Source organism: Centropristis striata, chromosome 7 (assembly GCF_030273125.1).
Source record: "Centropristis striata isolate RG_2023a ecotype Rhode Island chromosome 7, C.striata_1.0, whole genome shotgun sequence".
Lineage (NCBI taxonomy): Eukaryota > Metazoa > Chordata > Actinopteri > Perciformes > Serranidae > Centropristis > Centropristis striata.
In genome coordinates this window covers 21,169,042-21,184,491 of record NC_081523.1, presented here as the reverse complement: position 1 = coordinate 21,184,491, position 15,450 = coordinate 21,169,042, and the positions used below count along the sequence as shown (strand labels likewise).

Genomic DNA, 15,450 nt, shown 5'->3' with positions numbered 1-15,450 from the left:
GAATACTCACAGATACAATCTCACACACACACACACACACACACAGACGCAAACGCACTTTTGAACTTTTAAAAATAATGAAAAGCACACTACAATCAGTTTTCATCTTAACATTAAGAAATTGTTTCAGAATTTTTTTACCATGGATGCCATGGAAACGAGAGCATTTCGTCCCAGCGTGTTGAAGGGGTTTCCTGCAATCGCCATGGCAACAGACTGATTGATGGGTGGGACATTTTCAAGGTCATCCTCAGGTCCGCCTGCCTTGTTTTTCCCACCGCGTGTGTCAGACACTACGGAGACAAAAAGGGGTCACATATGTTAAACTGAAGAAGAGAAGAGCAAGCATACAGAATTAAATTACAACTTTTGACACTACTGAGTCTTTATCAGAGTTAAAATAGACAGTAATCAAGCACTAGCACAAGCTTAAATGCCACACACTACATAACAGAGAAATATAGTAAAGAAATAAGTAGATAAAATAAAACTTCATCATCTTACAGTCACAAAACGGTGGTTATGATACATTTGTATTAAATGGGAACTGCTGTACTGAGTTCTTCACATGGACTATATAAATAAAGTTGGATGACGCATCTCCACTTCCTCCCACTGTACAAAAATAGTTGTTCCTCGTCCCTGTTTACTCAGCGCCATTAAATTGTATGTAGGTGACACGGGTCGGGTTTCTACCCGGATGTTTCTGTAAACAAACTTTTTATTGTGTTTGGTTCTATTGGCTTTTCTTCAAGTTAGCAAGTTGACCAAATCACCTGCTGTTAAGGACTTGGTCAAAATTGTTTTTTTTATGGTTGCAAAAATCATTTTTGTGTGTTATTCTACAATGATTAACTTACATTAACTTAACAGCTCTGCTATTAATTCTACAATTACAAAGATTGTAGTTTGTAATGTTTTGTTGACACGAAGGAAGGCAATAATTGTACTTTATTTATATTATTGAGGTCACAGTGGGTGGTGGTGATTTACTTAAGTGCATTATATTAACAGGTATTTCTAATATTCTGCCAAAAATATTAGGAACACCTCTTAATATATTGCACTCCAGTTGAAAACTACTGCAAACTACAACCTCTATAATGAAGATATAGTACAATTAATAACTCTCTGACAGTGCAAATCAAAAACATGTATTATTATAAAGGCAGAGTTTATGGATGGAGATGTTGTATTGGATCACATTAAATTATACAAATGGGCCTAATAAAGTGGTCAGTCCGTGTATGTGTCTTTGTGAGAAATGACACAATGGCATTAACTTTATGGATCAACACGGACTTCAATTGCATGTCATTGAATGAGCATGTATGCAGCTTATGTGTCAGAGTGTGTTTGTGTGTATATTTACCAGTGAAGTCCAGATAGTTGGTAGAGTCAATGATAATCCCCACCAGGGAGAGGTAGAGGGCAGCCACCTTGGCTCTGACCTCAGGTTTAATACAGCGATGGTCAAGATCGTGGGAACACAGCAGGCTGTAGATGGCATTGATGGCCTTTCTCTGGACCTTCCCCCTGTGAACACACACATTTTAAATCCACCAATTACATTACACCTGTTGTTTTTTAATTTATGCTTTGAAAGAAAATGGAAAGAATAGCTTTGTGATAACAGGTTAGTAACAACATGAAGACGTCTGTGTTTCCATACCCCTCTGACTCCATGTCCAGGGCGGCACTGAGCTCTGTGAGCAGCAGACCAGTGAGGTAGTGCTGCTGCTTGAATTCCTGAGAAAGCTCAAACAGCGCTAAGATCCGCTGCTGCTCCTGGAAACTACACGAGCCTGAACTCTGAATGGAGAGATGAAATGAAGGAGTGACAGGCACAATGAGAGGAACAGAAGTAGGGTAAGATTTTCCCTTAATACAAAGTAAAGCACTTTTTAAACAGCTCTTTTTAAACCGAATCCCATTTAATCTCCTCTACTCAAATCAAATGACTCCCCGAACTCCCCTTCTCATGTCTCATCAGCTATGCTTGTATTTGTATTTTCCTAGATGTTTTCTCTTAAATGGTAAATGTAAAAGCCTGAGGGCCCAAACATTCACACTGCTCACTTATTGCAGCCATGCTGATACTCAATCCAATTATGTTCAATTAAAAAAAGGGTTTATTGGCATCAAAGTTTTAGGATCAATGTTGCCAAAGCATCAAAATACAGTTTGTCCAAATAGTGGGACTTTGGTAACAGTAATATGAACACTAACACAACGTTAAGATCCAATTGATCGATTACAGTACATCCTGTTCATTCAATGGTTTATGTTTAGGGAGGGATAAAGGGCTACATTAGCCACATTGAAATAAATCTCCAGTTAAAACCAATGTTATGGATCGTATGAAGGAACAGAATTATTCTGCTTATAATACCATTATTATCCAAATTGAGGGGTGACCTCTCTGGGCCATCAAATGAATGCCTCAATTACAAATACACATTAGTGCACATTTTGACTGATAAGTGGACAAACCTGTGAGGAGATAGACGGACACGGGGAGGCGGGAGCGGAGGCAGGGCTGCTGAAGAAGAGGCTCAGGTTGAGGTAGTGCTCGTGACTACAAAGGATTCGCAAGAATTCAAGACGCATGCTGATCAATGTTGGCATTGAAACACTCTTAGCTGACATCTAGAGGGGAAATAGGGTTAAAACACATTAATACTCTGTGGTGGAAAGTAACAATACACAAGTACTGTACTTAAGAGCATTTTTGAAGTTCTTGTACTTTAGTATTTCCATTTGTTTGCCATTTTATACTTCTACTCCAGGGAAATGTGTACTTTTTACTCTCCACTACATTTGGTTACTTGTTAGTACAGATTCAGATTATTAATACAACATACAATCAACAAATAATTTGTGATGCATTATTATGTATAAAAATAAGGCTTTACTGATCCCTTGGTGAAATTAGCTGTCTCCCTTGCAGTAAATGCAGTAAGAAATAAGCTTTATAGGAACCTTCAACAGTAAAGTAACATAAACATTAATGCATCAACACTTACAGTATAATTAATTCTTATTTTTTTAAATTACTCTATTGCACCTCACAATTTATCCAGTTCATAAATTGCTTCATTCATCCTGAGACATTTATTTTTTACTTTATCTATAACCAAAGAAAATAAATTAAAGAAGAAAAAATATAATTATAATGAAAAAATGAATATAAATAAATTAAAATAAAAGAATAACTAAATAACTTGCAGTATAATTCAATAAAATTGATATGGGCCCACAATGTTCTAAAATGGACTATTCTGCATAATGAGGACTTTTACCTTTGATACTTTAAGTATATTTTCATGCTGCTACTTTTGTATCTGTACTTAATACAGTACTGATACATAATTCAGTACATAAACCTGTCTTCTTTCAGAATCAAAAATTCAATTTAACTATTACCACAGGGGAACTTAGTGAATTCATACATTTAAAAACACATATTGAATGGTTTTGGTTTGTAACCAGTGTTATTCTACCTGGTTGCAGTAGTTTTTCACCAGCTGAAAGACAAATCCTCGGTCCATGAGAGACAGCAGGTCGTAGAGGAAGAAGGCCAGACTGATGTTGACTTTCTCTGCTTGCTCTACTTCCTAAAACAACAACAATCAACAAACAGCAATCAGTAAGCTGCACAGAGAGGATCTTGCCAAGCATCTAGCTGTGAAAGCTGAGCTTTTGATACCACAGAGGCAAATACAATTAGCACTTCTAACTCCCTGTTGTTTGGAGGACACTGACAACATGCACACTGAGGCTGAAACTGCTTCCAAACAAACCCAGGAGAAGGGAAGATACACAGACACAGTGAAGGGTTTAAGGTGGACTAAGATACAGTCATCTGACAGCAAAATGTATTGTCATCATTAGCATATTCCTCACCTTTTGTTGTTTGACAAGGATGGTCCCAATCTCAGCTGTAACCACGGAGACAATAGTGGTGATGTCATCTTTAAATCGGTCAGAGAAGCGGCTTCTCCGAGGGACACTGTGCTTGTCTAGATTAGACACGTGCTGAGCCATGCTTTTCACCTGTTTAATCACACACACGCACATGCAGACACACAAAAGTTATTAATCAGATAAAAACAAAACCATGGACATGCATGTTAATTGAACGCAAGAGTGGTGATTACGCATGTAAATTATTAATCTGTCAAAACCCTGACCGATGTAAAGCTGATTTAATTTTATTTTTTCATTTAAAATCAAATCTATCTTTTATTAATTTAAGTGAGCAACCTCTAGTGAAGTTACTGAAGAAAGAAACATAAAGAACTAAAGGGATGGGAGTGAATGTGAGTGATGATACACTTCCAAAACTCCAAAAAGAGTGATAAATTGTCAAGCCCCTTGACAAATTACAGTCTACAGTGATTCCAAAATGCTCTTTTGTTCACAACACAATAAAAACCGTCATTTATCTTTTAAGGTGTGTGGCCACGAGGTCATGTATTGTTTGGTATATGTCATTTTATTACTTCATCCATTTATCATTAACACCCTCAGCAGTTCCTACTTTTTCTCTCACAGCTAAGTGTCAATGAAAAAACTACCTTCTGTAATTATATTAAAAAGAGAACACTGACCAGCAGCTCAAAGAAGAACCAGGCATATTTGTATGCATTTTCTCTGCAGACCCCGGTGCTGACGACCATCTGCAGGGCCAACTCCTCATGAAACTGCTGCAAGAGAGAAAATACACAAACTGTGAGAAACAGCCTCCCTGTGGTAGCTAAAGGAATAATGCATATATTATTAAATAGTGCATTTTCAAGTATTATTGCAAATAATAATTTACAAGTAGTATTGTACTGAATATCAATATTAATTCATTTTGAAATACTGGCTGAGCTTTGAACAGGAAGAAACATTGACCAAAAACCCAAACAATCACAACACTGGTGTACCCAGAGCCACACTGCCACCCTGTGGTAACAAACAGAACTGGTGACAGAAAGCTCTTTGTATTAAACTGTGCAGTATAATGTTAAATACGGAGTACTGTTCAACACATGCATAATCCTAATACATTTTTTTATTAACAAATTCTAACAGTTTGGTGACCATATTTTGAAGACTTCTTTTGATTGTTTAACACAGCTACCCCTTAACCCCAATCCTCGAGATCTTTAATTAAACAGTTGCTCATAAAGTTGGAATAATTTTGTTTATTGTTGATTTAGGAAAAGATTAATTAATAAAGTTTGGAGAAGACATACACTTTATCTGTCAAGAATAAATCACAATGTGACAATAATTTCATGGAAAGAGGTAAAAAAAAATTATATTCCAACTTTATGAGCGACTGTGTGGATATCAGATTTGTCCACATTTGAATTGTGTTTGGTCATGCATCATTGTCTCTTTCTGATGATGGTTCCTGGTAGAAAAATGTCCAAAAAGCTCTGAAGACAGTTTATACAATAGTGGACTAGAATCATTGCAGACTTTGTATATTTGTTTTTTTCCTTGAGGTAGAGGTGGGAATCATCATTTAGAAGTTGTAATTGTACCACTGTTAGTTCTGCACGGGTACTTAAAGCCTTCCCCCAAAACCCTAAAAACCAATTCTAAATATCTGCTATAACCTGGCTATATTAGACTACAGAAGCTTATGCAGAAGATTATGCTTTATTTAAGGTTGACTATGGATTTTCCTGAAAAAACAAAAACAATACAAAGCCTCGTACAAAAGCAATCACCCTCAATCTGTTCCGCCTCTGTCTGTATTTCTCTTTTCTATTAATTTTGCTGTCACTGTTTGACAATTACAAGAAGAACAACCATTCCTGCTTAGTATACCTTTAATAGCTCCATTTCAGATCAAACTGACTGATGCTTCATGTCACTGTATTGCTTGCCTTCATCTCTTTTGTTTTCTCATATCGAGACAACTCACTGTGCATCACTGCTAATACATTATTGTAAGTCTTACTTGATAGAAGATGCCAATTCATATTTATTCATTTCTAATCATTTTGCAAAAAGATGCTCCAAACTTTAATCAGGAACTTGGGTTGTGGCATCACATACCCATGGTGGTGGGAAGAACTTTTTTACTTGTTTTTTTTACCTTTCTGTTGGAGGGCCTGGTGCTTCCTGTGGAGTTCTGGTGATTGTTTAAGTCCAGAATGGTGGACATGCGGCTGCCTGGGTTGTTGTGGCCCTGCAGACAGAAACACACAGGTTCCATCACATTTAACGTGATGGATGCATTCATTAGAGTGGGCGTCTAGTGGCCTATTAGAATACCTAATGTACTGTGGGGATGAATAGCAAATGACTGTTTTGTGTGCATGTGCAAGAATGCTTAGATATTTACATACTGCACTGTGTGTGTGTGTGTGTGTGTGTGTGTGTGTGTGTGTACTTATATATGTGTGTCAAATATATAAAGCCATACATTTATATTTCATATGATACACTTTTTAAATCTATGCTATGGATATTATGAAGCAGTCCCTTTCGGCAGCTCGAAAACTTCTATATTTGATTTTGGGAAACCTTCCGTACCTTGGCAGCAAGGATGTTTTTGACCTCAGCATCTTCATCAGAGGTGTGTGGAGCGGGGATGTCAGGGTTGCTGCTGCTGCGGATTCTGGACTCGAGCAGCCTAGAGCCGACTAAGGCTGCTGTGGCCCGACCCATGGTGCTGTACCGGCTCTCTGCTGATGGTATACCCCCTGCATCTGAACAGACACAAACCACAAACATACAAAAAAAGATCAATTGTTCATTCTTAAAATAATCATGGCAAATGTAATCAAAGAAATAGGGCAAATCCATAGTTCACAAATCATGATGTTAGTACCTGCATTCTGCATGTCTCGAGGGGGATCGGGCAGACGAAACACCCAGTAGAGGTAGGTCGCCAAGAGGCTGTTCCTACCCTGCTGGTCCCTGATCAGTTCCTGACTGTTATGAAGACTGTTGACAATAGATACCACTGATTCAAAGGCTATCTGGGCCAGATTGGCTGTAGGAAACAGACATAAACATGCACACGAAAATGTTAGAGCTATTATATCAACCAATTAACATAATTAATTGATAAATGAGTAATTGCAGCAACAGTGATTTCACTCATTTGTTTGAGTAAAGTTAACTGCTCACCGGTCTGGCCAGCGATGACCATGGGCTGCATGATGAGGGTGAAGAGTTTATCCAGCACCAGATGGAGGAAGAGGACCAGAGGCTCTAAACTGGAGGAGGACAGTGAGATGATGCTGAGCTTCAGCTCATGCTCCAGCTTGTTTTCTGCAATCTTCTCCTCCCTGACCCGCAGCGGGAATGTAGCTCCACCCTCCAGGGCGTGGCAGAGGGTGAAGAAACGCTCCAGGTGGTTGTCCTGTTACAGAAGAAGGATGATCTATTACAGTGTGGTACTTGTAGGAAGAAGCAGAGAGATAAGAAGTGACACAGAAACAAGTGTAACAAGAGACGTGCGTGTAATGCTACAGCAGAGTGGACACTTGCTTTGTTGTGTGTGCACGCATTTATGTTTAGACTATGAGTGTCTAGACTAAGAAAGAAAGAGAGGCTAAGCAAAAAAGACAGTTATCGTGTGGTTGTGTTTGTGTTTGTGTGTGCAACCACTACTCACCTGTGTGTGTACAGAGGACACGGCCTGGACCTCCAGGTTAAAAAGCCCTTTGTGACTCTCCATCCACTTAACCGGTGGGGTCTGAGCAGGAAGTTTCTACACAACAAAGACACAGGAAAAATAACTAAATGTCTTCCATGTCTGTAGTCAAGAAGTAGTCTGTACTTTGGATTTTTTGAAGAAGGGTTGTATGAGGTACTTATCTGTAGTCAGTTATTGTACTACTTGGGTTTTGGGTCAGTTCAGATTCACCAAAGTCACACAATAACATAAACAAACAAACCAGTCGAAGCAGCGGTAGACCAGCAGCAAAATTACTGTTTTTGTCTAAGGAGTCTGGTAGCTTTAAAGACAGCATAGAATGATACAATATATTAAATTACCTAATGGAAAAAGGTTGTCTGTCTGAGAGGTAGAGCAGTGAAAATTTTCAAAATAAAGTGTAAACTTTAACTGGTATTGATTGTTTTAGATGGCTAAAATACATTTTTCTGCTGCCTCCGTCCACAGCTGTACAGTGTTTAGCTTCAACTTCTGCCCTCCTGCCTGTGTCTTTAAACTGGGGGTGTGTCGACTTCCATCTACTGCAGGTAATACAGATAATACTGTGAATATATACCTCATAAAATCCTGAATTCAAAACATCCAAAAGATGTCTGTTGCCTTCTAAGAAAACCTGTTTGATCCTTTACATACAGTAGCATGGTATGGACATACAAAATGTATGTCTAAAATGTAAACATAAATGTAAAATGTATATATACAACAGATGTATGTATGTGTGTATACCTCAGGCGTGTGCAGTGAATAGTTGACAGGCAGTCGATCCACGACAATGGGCAGACAGAACTGACCAGTCTGCAGCCGGTCATTATTCACCATGGGCAGCCACTAGATGAAAAGTAAACAGTCAGTATATAAGCTATGTGCACATTTTATGTTGCTGTAAAAAAAATTCAAGTCATGTTGTCCAGGATGTAATTAGGCTTTGGGGTGCTAATATTAGCATGTTAGCATTGTTTTCCTGTGTGTATATTTAGAAATCTGGTTGGGTAGTAAAGGATAAAATCTCACAGAGTATCCAATAAGCGTCTCACAGCTGCCGCTCTGATTCTGCTTCTGTTGGCAGCTGATGTGGTAGAAGGTGAACAGCAAGTGATGTCTCTCTGTCAGACGGGCTGGAAGAGCCAGCTTCACTTCCTCATGGAAGTCTGGGGACCTGGAGATCAGGAAATATGGAGTGACGAAACACAAAGGAAAAGAGGTATGGGCAAGGATGGAGGGGGAGAGATGAGAAAACGGGTTACTCAGACTGTTTATATGAGAAAAATAAACTATCACAAACTGTATAATGTAACTCAGTAATGTGTACTTGCTTGTTATGGTAGGTAACAGGGGTGTAGACTTCCTGTAAAAATTCAGGACCACTTGATTTTCCAAAAATGACCTGTGATGGAAGAGCAGGGAGGGGAAAAAGTAGTTAAAGGGTACGAGATAAACTTCAGATAAACCTGTTCTTTATCTTCAGCATATGCATTTATTGATTGATTATAATAATACAATTACACAATGCACACAATCTCATAAGCAAATCCAGTGGGACAAATCAATTTCATTGTTATAATAGTGCTGTAAGATTGCAGATTAAAAACAGCAGCACTCTAAAACTTATTGTTTAAATCCATATTCTGAAAGGTCAATTGTGAAAGTTTATATCTTATTAAACTCAAATAACAGGATTATTTTTTCTGTATCACAATTCCTTTCACATTGAAATGTATTTATGCACACCTAAGTCTTTATGAATCAGTTCTGTTTGATTATTAAATGGTACAGGAATACTATAATGGATATATAATGGATATATTGTGTCTATCTAACTTTATCTATGACTTTAAATGCAAATGAAAAGACCTTGAGCAAAAACAAAACAAAAAACAGAAGCACTCACAGGCAGAGCGCAGGCTGGATCCTCTCCGCTCATAAACTGTATTTTGATTGTGATGTTTCTTGCTGATGTAAGCCTGTTGACAAAGTTTAGCCTCTGGGGGTAGACATAGATCAGGTTCCTACATTGACATATGGAGAGAAAGAGTGAGACTTCCTGTTTAGTTAATACATGAAAAGAAATCATGCAAAACCCTTCAATACAAAATATGAAGCAGTTCCAATATTCATCACTAGATGGCACTAACTGTGAAGCAACGTCTTTGTCCTGTACTGTTAGGGAGGACAGTCATGACACAGAAAAGTCCCAAAAAAAGCAGTAATTTACTGTGACCTGTGGTTTTAATACAACACTGTGATCTGCTTTAAAAGCTGAAATACAGGGAAATACCACAGCTTCCACTGAACAAATGCTCAGAGAATGTCAGCATATAATTACCACGCAGGGGACTTGTTCACACATGATGTTACTAATGTTTCGTCACAAGCGAAACCATTTTGGAACAGAGTGTTGATTTAAACCTCTGCTCGCACAGGCTGCCTCCTTATTGTTGCCACTATGAGGCGATTTTACAGGTAGCCTGGGTGGAAAGGTCTAAAAATAGGCACTAAACTAAAAAGAGTAAAGCCGCAAAGCAGTGTCAGCTCTTGAATGATGAGTACAGCATGACTGTTCTTGTTGCCTCCGGCCTTTCAGAGAAATAAGCTGTCTGTGAGAGGAAACAAACCTGTTTACACCTCAAGCTATGAATCATTTGTTTTTCAAAACCTTATTTGTATTTCATCCTGTTGAGGTGAAAGTCTTATTTAAGCAGTTTCTCTGCACATTGAGAGACTCACAAAAAAGATTAATTTAATTAGAAAAATACAAATAATAGATATTATTTCATTATTTCCACTGTGTTGAGTTGCTTTGGAAAAAGAAATGTCATATGCAAATGTTTAAAAGTTGTAAAATATATAACACCCACCTGTACACATTGTGAGGGACATAAACCTCACTGGATGGGAACTCCAGCACCTCTTTGATTGGCCGAATGTTCTTCTCAGCCACAGGTATCAGAGGGATGAGCTCAGTGGACAAACATGCTAGTGGCGTGTCATGAACTGGAGACATGTCCAGTTTGATGGAACCTGGCCGACACAAGATAAATCAAATTCACAAATCAGTGATTTGCATATACAGTATACTACATATATCATATGATATTGCTTCATGTCATTTAAATTATTTTCATAATCAATACACAAACACGACACACTTTAGATGTGACACTAAAGTGTGTTTAGATGTGATGAGAGAGATGACCTGGAATTGTCTTTACTCTCCTCTGTGGAGTGGAGGTTTTCTTGATCTCAGACAAGAACTTGAGCAAATCTTCGTCACTCAAACGATCTCCCTCCTGACACACAAACACACACACAAGCACAAATAGCAATATTGTTTTTGGGCCTCAATTTCACTGAAAATCCAGGGTGAGAAGAAGCAAAATAAAGCATCAGAATATAATTGCTAAAGATGCTAAATTGCAGCCTTTAATGCTAACTATGGCTTGATGGTAGAGACATGCCAGAACTTGATGGAATGGCATGTTTGATCATGAGATAAGGTACCTACGAATGTCTGTCTGTCTGTTACACTGCATCTTATATCTCAAGGATATAATAGTCTCTTTGTGTTTGGGTGGCTGTCTGACCTGTTTGAAGATGGTGCTGATAGTGATGGTAGCAGGTTTGAAGGCAGAAACGTTACAAAATTGATCATCAATGGTACTGTAACGTTCAGAATTCCTCCTGGGAAGCAGCGCCCTCCGGTCAATGCTGCTGGATTTACCTGGAAAAACACAGTGTACGGGTCACGGCTATATACAATCTATGGAAATGCACACAAATATCTTCACAAGCAAAGACTCCACTTTGGGATTAACACACACCTCCTTTTAAACTGTCGGAGTCTGTGACATCGCGGTCTATCGTGGCAGTGGAGATGACTTCCATGATATTAACGGTTGCCCAGGCGAATGGCATGCGATATCGGCCCAGCCTCTGGCAGAACATCTCCCCCTGACCTCGCAGCTTCTCAAGCTTGTCCTTGTTCTGAAAGACCAAAAGCAAAATTTTTTATTTTTTTATTTTTAACATGAATGCTAGAAAATGCCTTCAACTTAAGCAACTTTGAGTAAATGTTTAAATGAGGACAATAAAAGGCAACATCTGCAATATCTTCTTTGTGGTTCAACTGTTTAGTATAAAGCCAGACCGCTACTGGATGTGTGTGTATGTGTATGTGTATGTGTGTGTTTGCATGTGTTTAAGATAAAAACTGTTTTGTTTTTTTGCAATGTTCCCTCAAACACAAAGATATGTAATGAAGGCAAGATATTACAGTTCATCAAAAAACTTTATTATCCAAAATGACCAGATGGGTCCTTTATGAAGTAGTACAACAACTGACAAACTGTGTTATGTCAGCATTTTTAGATTATCAAAAGTATCTTATCGTGCATATTATTCTGAAAAAAATATATACCAGTGATAGGCTAATATAGGCTGAACATGAAAATTGGTTGAGCTCTAGCTTGATGTCAAATAATAATTGTTCTGCCACATTACCTTTGAAGAGTCACATTCCCTCAGTGTCATGTAAGGGTCAGCACAGTCACCGATCTCTCCTTGCTGGAGAACCTTTTCAATCTAAAACAAGAATAATCCATAGTTTGTTGGCAAAGGTGCAGTAAAAGGCATATATTCAGCTACAGCAAGAAATACAAAGGCAGCATTGAGCTGAATTAGAGGGTATATAAAACCGTAGGACTAGGTTATTTAAAGCCAGGATGAAAATGGACGAATCCTGTTAGTTCAGCTACATACTGGTCTTAGTATTTTCCCCCACTGCTGCTTGAATGGGTTTCATGATTACCTTGATGACCAGGTAGATATCTGGAGATGGGTAGGTGACAGAGAAGATGGCAGATCTGGCCAGGCTCGACTGATCCACGTGTGGAGTGTGAGGTTTCAAGAGGTTTCTAAATGTTTCTGAGTTCAGATCACAGTAGAAGTTCTCTGATATCTGGAGGAGACAAAGATTAAAAGTTTTACTTTTGAGAAATATGTCTCTTTACCAAAAGCACATACAAGACTTCTTTTGTTGACAGAATCCTTTATCAAAATCAAATTCAGAGCATAAAATACAAAACATCGCTCAAAGGAACAATATTTTCCAAGTTAAGAATAGACTCTAGGACACCAGTTTCATGTAAACCAAAAACTGATCCTGGAATATCATCTGTTCAGTCCACTCCAGTGTTTCTCTACTTGCCTTCCTAATGACCACAGGCTAGGAGCACAGCCATATGTCCAGGTCTGGCCCGGCCGGGTGTGTGTCATATGATCCTTTTCACTGGAAAGCCATCAAACACTCACTTCATTCTGCTCGTCCCATAGGACCTCTGTTATACACCACACCAAAGCAGACTTCTGGCAGCCAAACCTGTTTGATTTGCTTATTTGTGCCCAAAGATTATATTTAGTATGATAAGGAAAAATGCCACATTTGTTCTGACTCGTCTAAAATAAAAAAAACAAAGACTCCCTTTTCAGCCAAACGGTTTGACCAGTTTTAGAAAAGTCGCCAGATGTGTGCTTAGGAAAGTCCAGAGAACACTTCCTCCAAAAGGAAATTAAACATTTCAGAAACTCTGATCAGATTACAAACTCTGAAAAGTATTCTAAGTTGATCACCTTCAGCTTGTTTACCAAGCCAGAAAGCCAAACTGTAGTTTTTCGTGACGAAAATGCCCTCAATCGGATCAACATGAGGCACACATACCGCAAGAGTGAGAGTCCTCAAAAGACTTTGGTGGAGGAGTCCACCTCTTACTGACAAATGACTTCTTGGAATCACAGAAATCGCCTCTGAATAATCAAAGCCAGCTGACTTAAATTATGCTTCATATTTTCATGAACGGAATAGAGTGCAAATGTTCACTGAGTTAACATTCATACTTAATTCCAAAAACATTCACTTGCGTAAGTCAATTTTTCACAAAGTTTGGATTGAAAGGGATACATTTCAACATTACATGTTCATCAGACCACAGAGGCTATGTGTGTGACTGACTGACACACATTATTTAAGTGCAAATGCTTAATGTTTTCTAACGCAGCACACTTGCGACCATCTCAGTGTTGCCAACTTAGCAGCTGTGGGGTGGTGGAGGAAGTATTCAGATACTTTACTTAGGTAAAAGTATGTAAGTATAATCAGGAAAATGTACCTAAAGTATTTAAAGTAAAAGCACACAGTGCAGAAAAACAACCAATGTGAGTGTTTACTATTATATATTATATCATTAGATATTTAACTAGTTTTCAAACTAATGATTGTGGATGCAACTACTGATTATATTGTTTGTGGGTCAATCTGCTAATTACTTCCTTGATTAATCGATCAATTGTTTGGTTTGTAAAAATTCTGAAAATAATGACACCATCACTATTACCCAGAGCCCAAGTGAAACCTTTTTGTGACTATACCATTAACAAAAGAGATGCCAATTCGTTATTTCAGTTGTATATTTTTATTTTGTGTACTAAAAAAATCTGTCAAATAATTGTAGTTAAGTAGAAGAGTAGAATTATGTTTCAGTGGCATGAGATGAAAATACTTAAATAATATACAAGTACCTAAAATGTTACATTACAATTTAACAAAAAAGAGGTGATTGCACTTTTTTGGATAGATATTAGCTGCTTTACCACAAATATTCCCCAGTATAGCTCCATGAATCTGCAATTATTCTTTTCACTGAGGTCGCTGCTTCAGTGAGTAAGAAATGTCTTGTCAACAAAACAACAGACTGAAACATGTAGCTGACTGACTGCAGAGAGATCCACTGCATATATGAAAAGAACGCTGTTCAGATCACTTATTGTGTCATCCAAGCAGTAACAGTCCAGCAAAACTAGGCTTGCCTGGTCTTGCATAATAATAACAAGCAGAAGATGACTAAATGCCTGCAGTAGCCTTGGAGAAAAGCTAAGATGTCTTAACTCTTTACTTTGACAACATGTGTGTCTGTTTGCATGTCTAAAACTATTTTTGTGTTTATATCCAGGAATCTGATATCATAAGTAGGCCACTTGTTGGGTCAAATCCAGTGCCTGTACCTTGGCTGATGCACCACAGAAGCATGATTAATAACTAGAGTATTATAGGGAATTATACGAACATCTGCTGCAGATTCCACAGATGTGAAACAACACAATATGATGTGAGCAAAGAAAAAAAACATACAAACACAGACATGGCAACCAAAGTCCCATGAAACACAGAGACGACAGTGCAGGGAAAACAGAGAGAAAATAAGGCAAAGAAGTGGCAGAAATGTGGCAGAAAATAAAGTAAACGCTCTTGAGGAGACAGAGAAAATGAAACAAGTGAAGTGAAGAGAGTTGGAGTAAGGTTGAAAGTAAAAACGAAAATAAAAGAGGGAAAGGTTCAGGGATAAATGGGTCAGGAGAAAATGTTTCACAGTTCCACTACAATTAAATTCAATTGATTAAGCAAGCTTTTCAGTTTATCCTTCACTCAAACAGAGCCATGTTTCATAGTTACTTAACAGTCTGCATCTGCCTCTGCTCAATGTAATAGGCAGGATGTTGTAATAACCTTCTCAAGGACACTCTTCAGTTCAACACATAATAAAATTAGTCATCTTAAGTGAAATACGCTGTGACAATATGACAGCTCTGGTCTTATGGACTGTGGTTCGTAGGAAGCAGAACTGAAAAAAATCTTGATGTACAGTACAGTTTTTAACATATAAGGGAAATAGCTCATATAGTGGACAACTAAGAACGTTTTATACACA

At 38.1% G+C, this 15,450-nt stretch overlaps 1 protein-coding gene across 1 annotated transcript in view; it reads right to left on the bottom strand.

The window, feature by feature from the left end:
* dock8 (dedicator of cytokinesis 8) overlaps positions 1 to 15,450 on the bottom strand; it is a 60,181-nt gene that overhangs the window by 20,965 nt on the left and 23,766 nt on the right. Inside the window, exons 9-30 of the mRNA XM_059336849.1 lie at positions 12,498 to 12,647; positions 12,191 to 12,271; positions 11,512 to 11,674; positions 11,275 to 11,411; positions 10,887 to 10,980; positions 10,549 to 10,711; positions 9,582 to 9,699; positions 9,007 to 9,077; positions 8,705 to 8,849; positions 8,420 to 8,521; positions 7,631 to 7,726; positions 7,141 to 7,375; positions 6,839 to 7,003; positions 6,541 to 6,716; positions 6,101 to 6,193; positions 4,614 to 4,709; positions 3,907 to 4,056; positions 3,504 to 3,617; positions 2,494 to 2,649; positions 1,673 to 1,812; positions 1,373 to 1,536; positions 142 to 293 (exon numbers count right to left, since the gene is read on the bottom strand). Of these exons, the coding sequence (XP_059192832.1) occupies positions 142 to 293; positions 1,373 to 1,536; positions 1,673 to 1,812; positions 2,494 to 2,649; positions 3,504 to 3,617; positions 3,907 to 4,056; positions 4,614 to 4,709; positions 6,101 to 6,193; positions 6,541 to 6,716; positions 6,839 to 7,003; positions 7,141 to 7,375; positions 7,631 to 7,726; positions 8,420 to 8,521; positions 8,705 to 8,849; positions 9,007 to 9,077; positions 9,582 to 9,699; positions 10,549 to 10,711; positions 10,887 to 10,980; positions 11,275 to 11,411; positions 11,512 to 11,674; positions 12,191 to 12,271; positions 12,498 to 12,647 (2,961 nt within the window). The remainder of the gene's footprint in view (positions 1 to 141; positions 294 to 1,372; positions 1,537 to 1,672; positions 1,813 to 2,493; positions 2,650 to 3,503; positions 3,618 to 3,906; positions 4,057 to 4,613; positions 4,710 to 6,100; positions 6,194 to 6,540; positions 6,717 to 6,838; positions 7,004 to 7,140; positions 7,376 to 7,630; positions 7,727 to 8,419; positions 8,522 to 8,704; positions 8,850 to 9,006; positions 9,078 to 9,581; positions 9,700 to 10,548; positions 10,712 to 10,886; positions 10,981 to 11,274; positions 11,412 to 11,511; positions 11,675 to 12,190; positions 12,272 to 12,497; positions 12,648 to 15,450) is intronic.